General features: G+C 51.7%; 1 protein-coding gene across 3 annotated transcripts in view; it reads left to right on the top strand.

The window, feature by feature from the left end:
* The window catches only part of SIL1 (SIL1 nucleotide exchange factor), a 210,386-nt gene extending 197,429 nt beyond the window's left edge, over positions 1-12,957 (top strand). For all 3 annotated transcript variants that reach the window (XM_010971698.3, XM_010971699.3, XM_045507929.2), the window contains exons 8-10: positions 7,951-8,047; positions 8,509-8,673; positions 12,436-12,957. In XM_010971698.3, the coding sequence (XP_010970000.1) occupies positions 7,951-8,047; positions 8,509-8,673; positions 12,436-12,792 (619 nt within the window). In that variant the 3' untranslated portion in view covers positions 12,793-12,957. The remainder of the gene's footprint in view (positions 1-7,950; positions 8,048-8,508; positions 8,674-12,435) is intronic.
* Positions 12,958-13,622: the final 665 nt, after the last annotated feature.

Raw genomic sequence — 13,622 nt, 5'->3', positions numbered from 1 at the left:
TCATCAGAGGATCATGTGAACAGCCTCCAGGCATTTGACCCTAGGCAGGCCCAGTGTAAGTCAGTTTTCTGACACTACTGCCAAAAACCTAGGTGTGCCTCAGGCATTAGGAGCAGATGACCCTGGTGCAGAGTGGCTGGGCCCACTGGACTCTGAAGGGTTGATTGGCCAAGATGGAGCCCTGTGGGTAAGGTGTGGGTACTTGGAGAAGAGTTTCATAGAGCATTGTCAGGACAGCAAAGGATTTCAAGTCACATGAAGAATGACTGCAGGATCCCATCACAGTAGGTTTGTGAGAGGGGAGATTTCTCTGGGCAGTTGGCTGCTCCTAAGGTTCAGAAGGGCTTATTTGTCAGGGTAGGTTCAGGTGACCCGCTCTACTTAGAGAGGGCAGACTTGCAACCGAAAGCAGATTTTGGCTCAGTAAGGGAAGACATTTTTCTAGCAATGGGAAGAACTTAAAACTAGCATAAGGCTGCCATATTTGATGGTGAGCTCCCTCCTGCTGTAATCTTCAGCTGGGCAGCCAGTTATCAGAGGTGCTGTACTGGATAAAAGTTGGGCATTGGGTCTAGTTGTCCCAAATGATGGTGCTCACATCAATGCCAGGCCTACTGGTAAGGCTCATATGAGACATTTATGAAAATCAGGTTTTTGAGCCCTGTCTTCTGAAATTGTGATTCAGTATGTGTAGGGTGAGGGTTAGACTCTGTTAGAATTTTCAGAAAGTGCCCGAAGTGCCCCTTGGAGAAATGGCTGATTCGACAGCAGGTGCAGGAAAAGTACTATTATCTTGTGCAAGAATATCTCGTGCCAAAAAGTAAGAATGTCCTCACAGAATGATGGAAATGTGTCAAAAAGATACAGAAGGCAGTATGAAAAGGCTGTTTTCGGATTAAATCGGGTATAATTTAAATAATGATAGAAATGGATTATAACCCATTGATTAAATAAGAATTCATCCTGATATAAATGAATGAATGAATGAGTGAGAAAGAAGGAAAACCTCTTTTTCAGGTAGAGTGCCAATAAATATAGATAGAAACAGTGATGGAGTTTGAATATCATCATTTAACAGACATCATTGTATTAATTATTTTAATTAAGAATTATTGATGAATGCCAAAACTATTGGGTGTAAATTTGATGAGGACCAGGCTGTCTTCATATCTCAAAGTGTCTCCCTACAAAATATTTATTAGTTTCAAAGAGACAAAGAGTGTCTTTATAAGTGGAGAAATCTGGCAGATACCACCATGATCAAGTAAAGTGAACACAACCATTTGTGAGCCTCAGTGACATCACGTGCCTCCTGATACGATTCACTGAGAAAGTTACAACATAGCTTTTGTGGCACTTATGGCAACATTCACTACTTCAATCTAATCAGGGAAAAATGTCAGAAAAATTTCGGCTGAGGGACATTCTACAACTGGCCTGTGCTCTTCAAAACTGTCAATGTCGTGAAAGACAAAGAAAGGCTAAGGAAAGACATGTCAAGATTAAAGGAGATTTTAGAGACATGTTCCTAAATTCATCATAAGTCCTGATTGGCCCTTGGATCAAAATTATTTTTCTAAAAAGGATACTACTGGGACAGTTGGCAAAAATCTGAGTATCTCCACATCATGTATCAATGTTAATTTCCTGATTTTGATAATTGTACTGTGGTTATTATGATCTTAGGAAATACACACTAGATACATTTAGGGGTGAAAGGGCATCAGATCTGCAACTTACTTTCAAATGTTCCAGGAAAGGAAAGTGTAAATATATAGAGAAAAAATGAAAAAGCAAATGTAGTAAAATTCTAACGTTGGTAACTCTTTATGGAAGTCCTTTTTTGTGTGACTTTTCTTTACTTTTTTTTTCTGTGTAGTTTTCTTTAAATTTTTAAGTGCCCAGTATGAAATGATTTAAGGGGAGAAATGCCCCCATGTGACTGTGCTGCAGAGCTATGTTTAAGAGCTGCCAGATGTCAAGTAGATTCTTCAGTGCCTCTTCCTCTTTCTCTCTCCAGAGGTGGGCAGATTATCACATCGTGTGTGTGTGTGTGTCTGTCTGTCTGTCTGTCTGGAAAAGGTCCTAGAGATACTGTTGTGAGCATTATCATTGTGAACTGTGGGCGCCCCATATTTGCTTATGTGACTGGCATCTGGTTGGGGACCGTATTTGAATGGGTCCAGTGATACTCCTTCTGAGTGTCCATGTGGAGCTTCTGAGGGCCCAGTGTGGTTCCCACCACACTTAGGTGGTACAAGGCTCGTTACAGGCTTGATGTTTTGTTTCTCCTGGGGACTTCACTTTCATGTGGAAGAGTTGTACGCAGCGTTTATTTTTTTGGTGATCCTATTCTGTTTCTGTTTAAGTTGGTAACTATCCATGTCTTGATTCATTAATTGATTCCTTAACCCCATTAATCCCTAGGTGGCAGGGTAGATCCCTAATGAATCTACCTGGTTCAGGAGTACACATCCTACAAACCCTTGTGTTTCACTGGTGATCAAGGCCACACAAGAGGGCCCAGACAAGGTGAGGCCATCAGAGAAGGAATCTTTCTCTCTGGGCAAGAAGGTGAGCACACACATCATCAGGCAGGATCACAGATGATTAAGCCTGATCCTTGAGGTGTGCCCCTTTTCCCCCTGCACAGTATCTTCTCAGGGAGTGTTTCAGAGCAAGGGCAGGTTTTTCCCTCTGTTATTAAGAGAATGGAAAGAAATAATAATTTTCCTGCTTAGAAATATTGTAAGGACTCATGATAGAGAACATACCCCAGCGTGTTCAGCAGTTTACCTGAAGTCTAGGTGCCTGAAGTCTAGGTTTGGACTGGGACTCTGGGTGACACAGGCTCTGCGCCAGGGGTTTCACCTTAGTATTTCCTCAGCACCCATCAAACCAGTCAACCTAATCCTTATTTTCCATCCTGAAGCTCTGCCTTTTCTAGTTTTTCTCCTTTTCCACTGATCCAAACTCCCTTTTCAGCCCTTGTTGTAATTCATGCGTGAGCAGGATTTCTGTGCATTTCCTCTTTCTCTGCCCCTCCCCTGGTGCCAGCAGTGCCTGCTTCATGGACCCGTACATCGCAGAGGACCCTCACTGAAAAGGGCCTGTGCTCAAGTTAATGCTCTGCCCTCACCATCTTGAAATTCCTAGTAGTTTGGACAAGGACCCCACATTTCCATAAACATTATGTAGCCAGTCCTGAGTGCCAGGGAAGGAGGAAGGCAGCTCCTGAGTCTGAAGTGGGCAGCAGTCTCATGAACCTCCTGGCCAGGCTTGGCTGTGCACCCTGAGATCAGCTCCTCCACCACTTCCTCACTGCCCCCTAGGCACTTGCTCAGCTTGGTTAGCTAAAATATGACCTCTCACCCTTGGCATATTGCCCACGTCGGTCACCCTGACCCAGAGTATTTGGTTTCTGCAAATGCAATCACTTCCATTTCTGCAGTGCCCCCGCCTGCCCCCGCCTCCAAGATTTACAGAGTAGCAGCTGCTGCCGTCCCTCTGCACACAGACAGCTGACTCGCCTGCTGATTGTGAACATCCCAGTAATCCAAGTGCTAATGGTATTTATTCAGTCCAACTGGCTTAGCCCTGAACAAGGTTTATTCTCATTTATCTCATTGGAGACTAGCTGCGTCCTTAATACCCTTCTGTTGACTTTGAGCACACCAGCGCCACTGATGCCAGGCCTCTGCTCTTTTAACTCACTCAAATCCCCAATTGTCAGGGCACCCACCTGCCACCCAGCAAGAAAGCCCCACCCCCATCCCCAGGCTTGGGCTGCACTCTGTTCCTGTGTCTGTAGTCTAGGAGGTGGATGAGGCCAGCGTACATGTGCCTGGGGCATCTGGGCTGAATATGGTCTGGGCTCTTGGTGTAGCAAACCCACTGTAATTAGAATCTTTCAATCACAATGCATTGGCTGGCATTTTGGCATTCATTAGCTATTCTATCTTTAACACAAGGTAGTTTCAGCTCTGCCTCCTAGTGAGGAAACTGAAGTGAAGGGACTTGCCCAAGGTCATCGGCCATAGTTGACAGGATTCTCACCGTAAGTGCTCCAGACCCTGGTCCTTGCACATCCCCTATTGCTCTGAGCTGTTTTGGGCATTTCCTCCCCCAAAGCATGCGGCACTGAGCATTCAAAGCCCAAGACTGAGCTGCCTGGGGAGAAAGAGATTATGCCCTCCAGGACAGGTTGCTCAGTAAATTCCCTTCTCTTCTGTCCCTGCCTGGATGGACTCAGTGCCATCTGGAAGTGCTAGCCAGGTCTTTCCCACTCTCCTCCTCCTGCATTTTCTCAGCCACTTGACTGGGCATCACTAAAAGGCTGTTTTCAGAAGGGTATTGTGTGGAACCTCTGAGGGTCCCTGGAGCTAGTGAAGCCCTGAAGGCTCAGGTAAGGCTCAGAGTTACGTGGGTGCTCTCACTCTAGCTGGTTAGGAGGAAAGGTTGCTTAGGGTATAAGCCCAGGGCTACTGATGTCGCACTTGGCCACATTCAACCACTCGACCACTTTTGGCCCATGGTCCTGCTCTACTTACCCAGGTCCTTCAGGGCTCTACTACAGGTGAAAAGGTAGATTTACTGCCTTATGAAAATGATTTTGGCAAGTGGCAGAAGACACCTGGCTTTATCTTTCTCTCTCTGGTTTACTTCTCTTGTGTTAGAGCTATTCTCTCCTACTCTAAATGGGCTTCTTTCCTTGGGGGTAGGGTGGGATGGGTGAGGATGGGATATCCGGGACCTGGCTACAGCATGGCTGTAGGTGCTGCTGGCTTATAGCAGCCTACCTTATGGAAAAGAGAACTTCTGTCTGTCTTGACTCCAGTGTAAAAGACTGAGGGCTCTGATTGCCCAGTCCTGGGTGACTACTGAGGCCATGGTGATGGGGAGCTATGATGAGGCAGCATTGGGCCACGGGCCCTCCCTTGTGTTCTGTGGGATTGGGACCCACCCCATCAGGACCACAAGGAGTGGTAGAGGCAGCAGAGGAGAAGGGTGTCTGCCAGGTGAGGAAGAAGGGATCCTGGGCAGATAATAGATACACATCACATAGCAGCGCCAGCCTGACCTGGGAGTGGTGGGCTATGCCTGGCTCAGAGTGTCCCCCCCGCTCATCTCCTACCCTTCTTGGGGTCACTGTCCTGAGGAAGGCTGTCTTCCTGGGTCTCCCCTGGTGTCTGTGTGCGCTGCATGCACTTGTTTTATGGACTGAGGGAGGAGAAACAGGAGCAGTTTCCGCTTGCTGGGCAGGATCTGGGTCCTGTGTCACCCCTCCTCAGTCCCTGCCAGCAGACCTCCTGACCTGCCCTGGTGTCAGGTGTCATCTGCACTTCTCAGCCCCATTTTCCATGACTCTTCAGGGCCGCCTTCCACTGAATGATCTCCTAGCCTTTCTGTACACGCTCCTGCTGTTCCCTGAGCACATGCTGTCTTCCTCACCTGTTAATCCCAGCCTCCTGCAGTCTCTCCTCTCCCAGGCAGCCCTCCTGGCTCTTCCAGACCAGACTTTCCTATTCTTTCTCTGAACCCCCACAGACCTTAGGTTCAGAGTCACCTGATCTGGCCTAAAGTAACATAGTTATTCATTCATTCACTCTGAAACCTCTAAGTGGAATATGATGGTGTGGTGTCTCTCATACATGTGGAGCCTGGCTTGTTCAGTGTTGTTGCATGGCAGAGAACATGCTTAGTGTCCCCAAGGATCTGTCCTACATGTGGGGCTTCTCTGAGGACTGCCTGGCAGTGCCTCTAGATCCCTGCTGGGGCAGAGTGCTATCTGGCCCTCTCTAACCCACATCAGGTCTCCTGTGACACAAGTACCAGAGAAGCCTTTTCTCTTCTTGGCTTTTGGAATCTTTTGTTTATTCTCATTGACTTATTCTTTCTCTGAAGGATCCTTGCCTACACAGTGTGTGTCCTCCCCTTTTGCCCCAGGTAGTTTCTTGTCTGTACTTTGATTTCTTTAGGGATTTGAGTCTTCTCTCCCCTACCAGGTGAGACCTGGGTGGGCAAAGTCCTAGTCTTTGCATATGTCTCGCCCCTCCCCCAGCACTGCCTCATTTTGGTGACAGGGCTGCTGCTCTGCTCTAGAACTGCTCAGGCTGGGTCTCCTTGGAGGCCCCTCGATTCCTGTCTGATCTTGTCTTCTGGGGCTGGTCAGGTGATTCTCATCTCTGGGTCTTGTTCTCAGCAGATCTGTAGACAAGGACGAAGCTTCAGGTGCTGTCTTTGGAGGGCGTGTCTGCTGTTCTGAGGGCCTCTGGGGATGGGCTCCCCGATGCTGCTCCCTGAGGCTGATACGATGCTGGGCCTCGCAGTCCCCCTTCCTTGGGAGGCAGCATTTGACGTTTGTGTGAATTTCTCAGCGTGCTCATCTTCTTTTCCTAGACCCTGCCTGTTGCGGGTGAGTGTTCCTCAGGCACATGATGGCAGAGACAGCCCTAATTAGCTCACGCTTTGATGGAGCAGCTGCCTTTCTCTAGTTGTGGGAACGGGGGACAGGGCAGAGGCTCAGCTCCCAGGCCCCCTACATCAGCGCCCACCTGCCTGTTCTAGAGAGGAGCTGTCAGCCTGCTTCCCCAGGGACCCCAGCCCATCTCCAGGCTGCTCCTCAGACACAAGTGGAATTGCAGTAGGACAGGCTGGCACACACCCTGCACGTCCTTTCTGCAGAGAGGATGCAGAGAGACACAGGTGCCTCCCATTTTACAGTAGGAAAACTGGATCTGTGTCTAAGTCTGCTTTGAACCTTGAAGCTGATGCCTGGTAGGAGAGGGTGGACCACTGAGGACTCACTTGGGCCCCATTTCCATACCAACCGGTCAGCTCTTAGGGAGTGCCTGCTGTGCTGTGGGCCAGGCCCTCTCTTGTGAGCAGCAGTGTGCACTGCTGATTACCTGCTTCCCCTTTCCTGGGTTTCCAGCCAAGAGTCAACTCTCTCTGTTTTGTCTGTACTCTGCCTCACTCTCCAGGATACTGTGAGGCCCCCCAGGGTTCAGGGGTAGGAGGAACAGGTCCTTCTGGGGTCTCCCAGGGTGCTTTTTGGTGGTTGTGCTGAGATAGGGCAGCCAGAGGCAGGTAGAGACATGGTGCCCTTTGTGTGCTTGCTGTCTGGGTGCACGTGACAGCCACCATCTGACCTCTGGCCTGGCCCCTCCCCTTGCTGCTGGTCTCAGGCTTTTTACATTCCCACCAACTTTCTTTTCTGAGGCCTCATAAGCTACTGCTGAGAGAATCTTGACCTTTCTCGAGGGCCTAACTATACGGGTCCCTGTGCTTGGCACTTGCTCCTTAATTGATGACCAATTTGATCTTAGAAAGTAAGATCATATCACCATGTCCACCATTTGGTGCTCAGCCCTAGAGAAGGTCTCACCCTCCAGGCCCCCATCCTTTCATCCAGGACAGCTGTGCCTGAAATGTTCGACTGAAGCTCCTGAGCTTTCTCCAGCCCAGAATCGGGAATGGAGTTCCAGAGGCAGCTCTGGGTTTTGAGTGTTTCCATGTTGCTCGTTGTTGGTTGGTACAGTCATGGTTGTACACGTGTGTTTATTTGCACATTCCCTATTGTCCAGGGCCCTACGACATGGCAGGCTCTGTGCTGAGCTCTGAGACACAGGGACAATCACAGTAGCTATTGTCTTGGAGTGGAGAGTCCAGCAGGAAGGCAGCTGGGTTGGTCCTGTTTTAGGATCTACTCAGGGATTCAGAGGCTCCCTGGATCTTGTTCTTTCTTCCTGCCTTCCTCCCACAAGCGTTTACTCTGTGATGTCTTTGTGCGCCACCCAGGATGGCAGAGAGAGAGGAAGGGGTCCCTGGCCCTGTGCTCGAGGAGCTCCATACCCCAAGGGGACCAGACCCCTGCCTAACCTGGGTTGGTCACAGGCATGTGCCCCCAAGTAGGTGCGAAGTCATACTTTCCTGTGTGTTTCCCCCCAGCAACCCAAAGGTCCAAGTGGAGGCCATTGAGGGGGGAGCCCTGCAGAAGTTGCTGGTCATCCTGGCCACGGAGCAGCCCCTCACTGCAAAGAAGAAGGTACGTTTCTCTTCCCTTTTTCCTACCCAGACCCCGGCACCTCTGTGGACCCTAAAGGCAAGGGTTCCTTTCCAGGCTGTGCACATCATTCTTGGGGGCTTGACTGGTCATCTTCTAGGTGGCGTAGGGCAGATGTCTCCATCCCCTAAAGCAGCACTACAGCATGCTGAAGCATCTGGAGGCCTGGGTTCAACCCATGGTGCAGTCTCAGCTCCAACACTCTGGCTTCCTGCCCTGGGCCTCTGTTTGTCCACTGGGTAATGTTGGAGGTGTCTGATGTCTCCCCTCACTCTCACAGACCTGGGTCCTGGGGTATAGCTATACCTGAGGGTGGTAGGTGGGGCCAGGAAGAATGGGGGCTGGACTGGGGAAATTGGGGCGCCTCTGGCTGCCTTTTCCTGGCCTTGGGGGAGGGCCAGATCTGTATGGCCCCTCACCCTTCTGGATCTCTGCCTCCCCAGGTCCTGTTTGCACTGTGCTCCCTACTACGACACTTCCCGTATGCCCAGCAGCAGTTCCTGAAGCTGGGGGGCCTGCACGTTTTGAGAAGTCTGGTCCAGGAGAAAGGCATGGAGGTGCTGGCCGTGCGCGTGGTTACCTTGCTCTATGACCTGGTCACTGAGAAGGTGAGTGCCTAGGCCTGCCCTGCCTCCCTGAACTTTGCTTTATGTTTGCTTCTGGCCATTTGATCCTTCCCGTCCCCCATCTCTTCAGTCCATCCCTCCACCCTCATAGCTGAGTACTCTTGAGCAAACATGCCAGCCCTGAGATGGGCAGACTGGGATGCTGTGGAGCCCAGAATTTCTGAGACGTCAGGTCAGATGTCCTTTGGGAAGTGACTACTGAGCTAAAACCTGAGGGCTGATGAGCAGGAGGGGAGAAGAGAGTGCTGGCAGTGAGCAGGGTCAAGTATGCACGCACATGGGTCAGTTTGATAAGGGGTCATCATGACTGAAGGCCAGAAATAGCCAAGATCAGCCCTTCGTAGAATGAAGGGTCACTTGGCTGAAGCATAGGGTTGGGGTGCCAAGGTACAGGTGGGATGGAGTGGCTGTGCCTGGAAGCCGTCAGAGCAGCCAGGAGACTGAGGAGGCAGAGGCTGGAATGATGCTGAATCTTAAGATTCTAGAAACCTGGAGGTGCCTCCTCTGGGAGCTTTGGCTCTGGGCAGACACTCAGAATGGCTGCCCTCAAGGGCCCAAGGGACCCCCAGGGCTTGCCGCCTGGGAGAAGACTTGCTACACAGCTCACTTTGGTCTTTGTGAGCCTGAAGTGACTTAATTAAGAAGAGGGTAAAACCATCCAGGCCTGATTCTTAATTCAGCTGCTGCAGAGAGCATTGGCAGGGTTTGCTCAGCTGTCTCTCTGGGGCCACACTCCCTACAGCAGACTGTGGATTAATGGAGCAGGGCTGGGCAGCCACTGCAACCACTGCTGAAGGCTGGAGGCAGAGGGGCCCAGCCCTTCGTCCCTACCCTCTCTGCGCTGCACACCCCTCCCCCAAGCCTCAGGCTGAGGATCGGGGTTGCCTGTCACTGCTTCTCAGTTCAGCTATTTGCTTTTGTGTGTGTGCACTCACTCACTCTGCCTCTCTGTCTCTCTGGCCTGTCTTGTTTCTTAGTCTCTCTCTCTCTTCACTTCCCCCTTCTCTCCACCCGCCTTGTTCCACTCCTCCAAGCTGCAGAAACCTGGTTTCTGAGAAGAACAGGCAACCATGTGCTGCTCACATCCAATTAATAAGGCCTGGGCACAGTTGACATCCTGGGAGTGGGCCAGCGAGCCTGGGGAAGGACGTGTACATTGGCTTGGCATTTCCCAGGAGAAACCCATTACTCTCCTCTGGTGCCTTGCTGCCCCAAGCCCTGGTATAGTGGGGTATAGTGGCTCATACCTGGAGAGCTACTGCTGGCAGTCTTACCAAAGCTGCTCTGAGTCAGCTGGCCCCAGGAGTCTGCCTTTGAGTCTTAGGGGTGCTGTGAAGATCACAGAGGAACTAGTGTCTCTCTGCAAACAGTACAGAGACAGCCATCTTCCTACAGGAGTATGGTGGAGGACTTTCAGCCAGAGGACAGATGGCAACCATACTGTATTCTTGAGGCAGTCAGGACATCTCTGTCCTTGTGGTTTCTCAGAAAGAATGAAGAACTAGTCCACCCAGGGATGGATCCAGAAATGCCTGAAAGTAGAGGTGTATCAGGTTGCCAAAGGGGATACCATGGGCCTTGAGGGCATCACTGGTGTGAGGAGGTAGCAGCTGAACTTTGGAATGCCCATAGAATGTGGATCTACCTCTCAGATTGTTGGGGTCCTTGGCTCACAGGCATATCCCTTCTGCAGTCTGCCGGACCCCAGGCATTTCTTCCTCTGTCTGTTGGCTCTTGACAGGGCCTCTACTGAGAGACTGTGTCCTGACATCTGGGCTCCTGCAGAGATGGGACACTTGCCTGTGCTCATGAGCCCACATCCTCTTATGCCTCCGTGGAGCTGAATGGCCACAGGGGTGACCTGCCCACTGGTTCCTTCCACAAGTGTTGACTGGGTGTCTGCCCTGCCTGATGTTGTGCCAAGTCCATGGTCCCTTCCCTCCTGGTGTTTTTGGGCAGACATTTATCAGAGAATCTCCTAGAACATGTAGGCTATGGCGGCTTATGATTATGACCTCTCTGGGGAGTCAGGGGAGGTGCTAAGATCTGAGGGGTGAGTCAGTTTGACTGTGGAGTTGGTATTGGGTGACAGTGTGCCTCAGAGTGGGAGCTGCACCTGCGTAGGCCCTGGGGGTGAGTTTATGTGAATGGTGCCAGAGTGAGGACGTATGTGGGGAGGTGCAGATCCTGCAGAGCCTTGAAGTCCCAGGGAAAGGAGTCATTATTTGTCATCAAAAATGCCAAGTTGTGAAGGGTTTGGGGCTGGGTCGCACTGTCTGCAGTTGGGAGACTGGAAGAAGTAGGCTGGGAGCGGAGGCAGCGGACTGCAGAAGTGCAGTGAGGATTGGGATGTGTTTTGGAGGTGGAGCAGGCAGGACTTGGGAGTAGGTTAGGGAAGGACTACCAGATCCTTCTCAGCCTTTTCTGTCCCAGGATGATGAACCCCTCCCCTCCCCTGCTTCCTCTCCCAGCTCCATGGGCTCCAGTACCAGCAGGTGGTCCACTGTGGTCCCCAGTCTTTTCCTGGGCTTCCCTCTTGTCTTCCCCATCCTCTTCCCCTGCTGGAGTTAGAGCAGTGATTCCTTTCTTCTTGCAGATATATTTAGTACAATCAATGGGGGACATCTCTAACCACTTCCAACCCTCCATCTCTACATAGCCTTCATCCAACATTTGAAATAAGCTGGTAACTTATCAGGTTTCAGGTGTTTCCTTTCCTGCCTCTAGAGCCTGGCAGGATTGGTACCCACTGTAGGCTGCTGGGGCTGGGATTCTGCACTTAACAGACATATGCTATGCATGTGACTTCCTGCCCAAACTTTCCTCAGCTCCCCAGGCCCTCAGCGTAGTGGCCACCCTCTTTGGAGGGACACTGGGCCCCAGCCTGACCCTCATGCCTCATCCACCAGAACAACCTGCCACTCTTCAAACATGAGGCGGGCCCAGGCCTGTTGTCACAACCTGCCTCTGTGTGTGGACCCTCCACCCCTGTCTTCTTGGACAACTCCCACACGCCCCTCAAGACTCAGGGAAATGCCATCCTCCGTTGTCCCCTGTGTCCTAACTCCCCTGAGGGAGTGGATCAGTACGGTGGTGATGATTCTGATGCTGCTGGCACAGCTAACATTTGTTGAGGTGCAGAAGGTATAGTTAATACTTGATGGCAAAGCTCACACTGTTGGTGTGCTCTTGGTGCTGGGCACTGACTGGCTGCATGTTCACTGTCTCACTGAGTCCTCCCAACAGTCCTGAAGGGGTCACATCACTTCTATGTAAGAGGTGATGACGTTGGGTCACAGGCAGGCTAAGTGCCAGCCAGAGGTCATTCAGCTGTCCGTGGTGGAACAGGAATTTGAATGCAGACTGTCTGCCTCCACCCTACCCTGCTGGACTAAATGCATCCTGCTATGTAGGAATTGTTCAGTTCGTTTTTATTCTCCTGCTAGATCCTGAGCTCCTTGAGGACAGGGACTAGGTCTCCATCTTGGTTTTTCCAGCACCTGGCACATTGCACAGTTGTTTTTGATGAGTGGATGGATGGACAGTTGGGTGGACATTTGGATGGGTTGGGGAGCACATGTGAAGCCATGAATCCAGTTGATTTCTCCCATGAAGGGGATGGAAGAAGAGGGTGCCGATTCATGGGTCGGCCACGTGCCTTCAAGTCTGAAGGGCAGAGCTAACTGCTATCTGTGTGTTCTTTACCCCTCCCATACCCCTGCCACCTGGCCGTGCGGATGGCAGATGTTTGCTGAGGAGGAGGCTGAGCTGACCCAGGAGACGTCCCCAGAGAAGCTTCAGCAGTATCGCCAGGTGCACCTTCTGCCAGGCCTTCGGGAACAGGGCTGGTGCGAGATCACTGCCCACCTCCTGGCACTGCCAGAGCACGATGCCCGAGAAAAGGTGCTGCAGACGCTGGTTGCCCTCCTGGCCACCTGTCGGGACCGCTACTGTCAGGACCCCCAGCTCAGCAGGACGCTGGTCAGCCTGCAGGCTGAGTACCAGGCACTGGCTGCCCTGGAGCTCCAAGACGGCGAGGATGAGGGCTACTTCCGGGAACTCCTGGGCTCTATCAACAGCTTGCTGAAGGAGCTGAGATGAGGCTGACACTTGGACTGGACTGGGATGCTGCTAGTAAGGCTAAAGGGCACCAGCTTGGGTGGGCTTGTGAGGAGATACCAGGCAGGAGGGAGGACTTCCCTACTGGGGTATGGGCATCATCTGGGCAGTGCTGGTTTGGCCATTAAAACGGAGGCATGAAGGCCATTGTCTGTTTCCTCTGTGTGTGCAGACTGTGCACAACCCCGTGGTGATTGTTGGGTCCCCTGATGACGTGCTGGATAGTCTGTCCAGGGCATCCAGTAACAGGCCCTGTGGGAAGGGTCTGGGTCCAGGAGTTGGAAAACCCCAGCTTGGAGCCAGCTCTTTACCACCCAGCGGCTCTGTGACTTTGGGAAGTCACTTAACTTCCCTGAACCTCTTTTCTGATCTGCCAAAGGGGAATGAGAGAAAATGTACATAAAGCACTACACCAGTGCCTGGACCTCGTGCTTGTCCCCTCCCTTACCCAGCTATGATGGGAGCTCTGGGGAATCACCTCACTGCCCCCTCTACCCTGTGCCCACATGGTTGCTTTGAGACCACTGGAGGAAGCCTGAGGGCATCTCCACACGCAGGGAATAGGCCTTGCTCTGGGCAAGGAGTGGGAGAGGAGTCATCTCCCTAAAGCTGGTAGTGGGAGCCCAGGCCTGCAGGGCCCACCTGATGGGGCGGAGGTGCCTCTTTGTGCCCTTGCCCCTCTCCTGTGTCCCTGCTGAGCTGCACAGAGCTGGTGAAGGCAGGGGCAGCCGAGCCTGACAAGTCTTGGCCCCCACCCTAGAGAGGCTGAGCGCCAGGCTGGGAGCCTGCTGCAGGTTGCCACGGCAACCACT

The sequence above is a fragment of the Camelus bactrianus genome, chromosome 3, assembly GCF_048773025.1.
Source record: "Camelus bactrianus isolate YW-2024 breed Bactrian camel chromosome 3, ASM4877302v1, whole genome shotgun sequence".
Classification (NCBI taxonomy): domain Eukaryota; kingdom Metazoa; phylum Chordata; class Mammalia; order Artiodactyla; family Camelidae; genus Camelus; species Camelus bactrianus.
The sequence above is the reverse complement of the archived record's forward strand: the minus strand, read 5'-3'. Positions and strand labels throughout refer to the sequence as shown.